Raw genomic sequence first — 5,029 nt, 5'->3', positions numbered from 1 at the left:
ATGAAATCCCTATACACACAACCTGAATAAAAGTCAAAAACATTATGTTGAGTGACATAAGATGCAAACGAGTTGATATTGAAGGATTGTGTGTATACGAATTGCATACAAAAGTAAAAAATAATTTACAGTGATGTAAATGAGATCTGTGGTTGCTTGGGTAAAGCAGGTGTGGGGCATTAGTTGGGAATTGACATGAGTTAACTTTTGAGGTGATGGAAATATTCTAAATTTTAAATGGGGAGGAAGTTACAAAGGTATATTCATTCATCAAAACTCATCAAAGTGTGTACTTCAAAACAATGTAATTTATTGTGTGTAAATTGTAACTCAACCAAGTGGATTTAAAAATAGCACAGGAAGACATAATTAAAAGCAGTGAAGCTAACTCTTCTTCCTCTCTTTAGTCCTATTCCTCAGAGGTAAATTCTCCCATAGCTTTGTTTTCTACTAATGTTTTCCTAGTCTTTCCATAGTCCTCTTTCTTTTTTATTTTTACTTCTTATTCCTTTACTACTACTTTAGTTGAATTTCTAGCTTTAAAAGTCAAGAGATGCAACTCAAGCTCTACTTCTCTCGTAGGAGGGAAGAGGTTCAGGGTTACAGTCGACAGGTGGCAGGGAACCAGCGTTGCTGCTCTAATTTCTACCTAAGGGATGGTGCTTAACAGCTCAGGCATCTAAGTTTATGTATTAGTGAAGTTCAGCTTCCCTTTTTCTCCTCATTAGATCCAGATGTCTAGATGGATACAATTTTTTTAATTTAAATTTTAGTTTTACATCTAGGTTTCTGATAAAACAGCGGAAATCATCAAGGGCCAAAAATGGAGAGAAAGCTTGAAACGAGAGAAGCATTCTGACTCTGAAGTTACCACTCTCTGGGGTTATTTCCAATGTTAATAACTGTACAGTCTGGATTGAACCGCTACAACAGAGATAGAGAATGAGGCTTTCACTTAGCTTGAGCAAAAGAGTTAAAAATTAGTTTCTCATGTAAAGCTTGAGGATATTAAAACAGTTTTTTCTATATTAGCTCAAGTTCTAGTTGACTATACAGACCTTTCTGTAATTTCTTAGGCAGACTCACTTAGAATTTAAGGTTATATTCCCTGTGTGATCCTGGGTTGGTAGGACCCCAAATCATCACAGAGAAAGTACATGCAGATGATCCATCTAAGAAAAGGACACTAGCTCAGGTCCAGATGATTGTCATATATAAAAATTAATTTAAAATACCAAATTGCATAGGGAAAAAGTCATAACAGTACTTAGCTGAGATAACAAAGCGCAGATAACAGCGCAGGGCATTTTGGGAGGGGGATTGTTTCACGCAGGAAGCAGGCTCCATTTTAGCGCCGCCCGCTGTCGCCATCTGTTTCCCTTCCGTCCCCGTTACCGCCTCCCGTTCCTAAGCCCCAACGGGAAGGCTGGGCCTGGGGTGGGGGAGGCAGGAGTGAAAGGAGGAAAGGGGAAAAGGGAGAAAGGGAAGAAGTGGGGAGAAAGGGAAGAAGTGGGGAGAAAGGGTGGGTCGGGAAGGGTGAGTGGTAGAGGCTAACGTGCGAAGCGCGCAAGCCCAGCGGACGGACTGACGGACGCGCCTGTGGTTCTGCTGCCGCGGCTGCGGCGCCAGCGCGAGTCGCGTCGAAGCGGCGGTGGCGGCTGCGGCGGCAGCAGCGGAAACAAGAGGGGAGCAATGGCGGCCGACAGCTGAGAGGAGAAAGATGGAGAACTTAATGTTCTAGATGATATTTTGACTGAAGTACCAGAACAGGACGATGAACTCTATAATCCAGAGAGTGAACAAGATAAAAATGAGAAAAAGGGTTCAAAAAGAAAAAGTGACCGAATGGAATCTACTGACACAAAGCGACAAAAGCCTTCTGTTCATTCAAGACAATTGATTTCTAAGCCACTGAGCTCATCAGTTAGCAATAACAAAAGAATGGTTAGTACAAAAGGAAAGTCAGTCACAGAGTATAAAAATGAGGAATATCAAAGATCTGAAAGAAACAAACGTCTAGAAGCTGATCGGAAGATTCGTTTGTCAAGCAGTGCCTCCAGAGAATCTTATAAGAGTCAATCTGAGAAAACATGTCTGCGGAAAAGGGATCCTGAAAGGAGGGTCAAATCCCCTACACCAGATGGTTCTGAGAGAATTGGGCTTGAAGTGGATAGACGTGCAAGCAGATCCAGCCAGTCTTCCAAGGAGGAAGTGAACTCTGAAGAATATGGCTCTGACCATGAGACTGGCAGCAGTGGTTCTTCTGATGAGCAAGGCAACAACACTGAGAATGAGGAGGAAGGGGTGGAAGATGTGGAGGAAGATGAAGAAGTAGAAGAAGATGCAGAGGAAGAAGAAGAGGTGGATGATGATGGAGAGGAGGAAGAGGAGGAAGAAGAAGAGGAAGAGGAGGAGGAGGAAGAGGAGGAGGAGGAAGAAGAATATGAACAGGATGAGAGAGACCAGAAGGAAGAGGGAAATGATTATGACACCCGGAGTGAGGCTAGCGACTCCGATTCTGAATCTGTTTCCTTCACGGATGGGTCTGTCAGATCTGGTTCAGGAACAGATGGATCAGATGAGAAAAAGAAGGAAAGGAAGAGAGCTAGAGGCATATCTCCTATTGTTTTTGATAGAAGTGGAAGCTCTGCATCAGAGCCATATGCAGGTTCAGAAAAGAAGCATGAGAAATTATCATCTTCCGTTCGTGCTGTCCGAAAAGATCAAACCAGTAAACTCAAATATGTCCTACAGGATGCGAGATTTTTTCTCATAAAGAGTAACAACCATGAGAATGTGTCCCTTGCCAAAGCTAAGGGTGTATGGTCTACACTGCCAGTAAATGAGAAGAAATTAAATGCTGCATTCAGATCTGCAAGGAGTGTTATCTTAATATTTTCTGTGAGAGAGAGTGGAAAATTTCAAGGATTTGCAAGACTTTCTTCAGAATCACACCATGGAGGATCTCCTATACATTGGGTGCTTCCAGCAGGAATGAATGCTAAAATGCTGGGAGGCGTCTTTAAAATTGACTGGATTTGCAGGCGTGAATTACCCTTCACTAAGTCGGCTCATCTCACCAATCCTTGGAATGAACATAAGCCAGTAAAGATCGGACGTGATGGACAGGAAATTGAACTTGAATGTGGAACCCAGCTTTGTCTTCTATTTCCCCCTGATGAAAGTATTGACTTGTATCAGGTCATTCATAAAATGCGTCACAAGAGAAGAATGCATTCTCAGCCCCGGTCAAGAGGACGTCCATCCCGTCGAGAACCAGTCCGGGATGTGGGAAGGCGTCGACTAGAAGATTATGATATTCATAACAGCAGAAAGAAACCAAGGATTGACTATGCCCCTGAGTTTCATCAGAGACCAGGGTATTTAAAGGATCCACGATACCAGGAAGTAGATAGACGGTTTTCAGGAGTTCGCCGAGATGTGTTTTTAAATGGGTCCTACAATGATTATGTGAGGGAATTTCATAACATGGGACCACCACCACCTTGGCAAGGAATGACTCCTTATCCTGGAATGGAACAACCTCCACACCATCCTTACTATCAGCACCATGCTCCACCTCCTCAAGCTCATCCCCCCTACTCAGGACATCACCCAGTACCACATGAAGCAAGATACAGAGATAAACGAGTACATGATTATGATATGAGGGTGGATGATTTCCTTCGTCGAACACAAGCTGTTGTCAGTGGTCAGAGAAGTAGACCTCGTGAAAGAGATCGGGAGCGAGAGCGAGACCGCCCCAGAGATAACAGAAGAGACAGAGAACGAGATAGAGGACGTGATAGAGAAAGAGAAAGAGAGCGATTATGTGATCGGGACAGAGACCGAGGGGAGAGAGGTCGATATAGAAGATAATGTGCTTTTGGAAGCACTGATTGTTTAAAAATAAAAAGAATCTTGTATTTTTCTTTTTGTGTGTGTTTACAAGTAGTAAATTTATTTTCAACTGTCTACTTAAAGTTCATTGTGTAGAAGGATTTATTATGACCCTCTTTGTTCCAAGCATGCAGTATAATAAGAACTGGAAAAACTCAAATCCTCCAAAAAATGCACAGTTGACAATTTGAGTTGAGACTTTTATTGGGGCAGAATGGAACAGTCCAAGAATGTAGATATTAGATTCAGTCTCCATAAATGTTCACCTACATATAGTATGTTCATCCTAGAGTTATTTTTTGTTTTCTTTCTTTTGAATCTTGATGGATGACTGCCACAATATTTTGCTTTGATGTATTTCTAAATGTAGGTGCACACGGTTCAGTAAAAATAATGCTGCTATCAAGTATGCAAATATTGAAATATGATGGTTTGACTGTATGGCAGTGTTGTAGCAGCCTCTTGGTTTTTCCTTTTTTTTAATCTTAAAAAAGGTCACTTTTTATGTTTCTTCCGTCTTCAATGATGACAGCAATATTAAGAAGACATTGCTATCTAATTTTTAGTCTTTTTAGATAAAAAATTCCTATGTTCAGTAGCATGGTTGATGCTATTGTTTAGCCTTCCCCTCCAAACTGTATACATTGGCTTGGAATGTTCACAACTTGCGTGTGTGGCAGTGGAAGATAATTCCCATATTCTACATTGCTACTGTTTTGTATAAAATAAATTGGTAAAGATTGAAAAAAATTTTTTAAAAAAGAAAAACAAAAAACAAAACAAAAAAAAAACAAAGAAATTAGACGCTAATACATCCAGGTAATTGAAGTATCAGATACAGAATGAAAATTAGATGTCTTTCAAATATGTAAAGCCTTGAAAAGTGGAATTAAAGACACAAAAACTGATATGGAAAGTACAAAAGGACCAAACACAAACTTAGTCTTTTCCTGGATGTTTTAAGAAACAGAGCCTGAGGCAAGGAATAAAGTAATAAAGTTTTATTTGGGAGAGAAAAAATCAGGTCATTGAGGGTGTGTAAACAGTGGGAAAATAAAAACTGAAGTAAAAAAATAATATGTTATGATTCTGGTTATTATTTCGTAATGAGCAGCAAAATATCACAGCA

At 40.5% G+C, this 5,029-nt stretch overlaps 1 protein-coding gene across 1 annotated transcript; it reads left to right on the top strand.

The window, feature by feature from the left end:
• The first annotated feature begins 1,556 nt into the window (after positions 1-1,556).
• Positions 1,557-4,589, top strand: LOC309829592 (YTH domain-containing protein 1). The gene has a single exon (XM_082665594.1). The coding sequence runs from the start codon at positions 1,846-1,848 to the stop codon at positions 3,877-3,879; it is 2,034 nt and encodes a 677-aa protein (XP_082521720.1). The 5' UTR covers positions 1,557-1,845; the 3' UTR covers positions 3,880-4,589.
• The last annotated feature ends 440 nt before the right edge of the window (positions 4,590-5,029 follow it).

This window comes from Grampus griseus, assembly GCF_964374135.1.
Source record: "Grampus griseus genome assembly, chromosome: 11".
NCBI lineage: Eukaryota > Metazoa > Chordata > Mammalia > Artiodactyla > Delphinidae > Grampus > Grampus griseus.
Note: the sequence above shows the minus strand (reverse complement) of the source record. Positions and strands in the feature narration are given on the sequence as shown.

Excerpts from the sequence above, each read along its gene's own strand:
- LOC309829592 (XM_082665594.1), top strand. The coding sequence starts at position 1,846 with ATGGAATCTACTGACACAAAGCGACAAAAGCCTTCTGTTCATTCAAGA.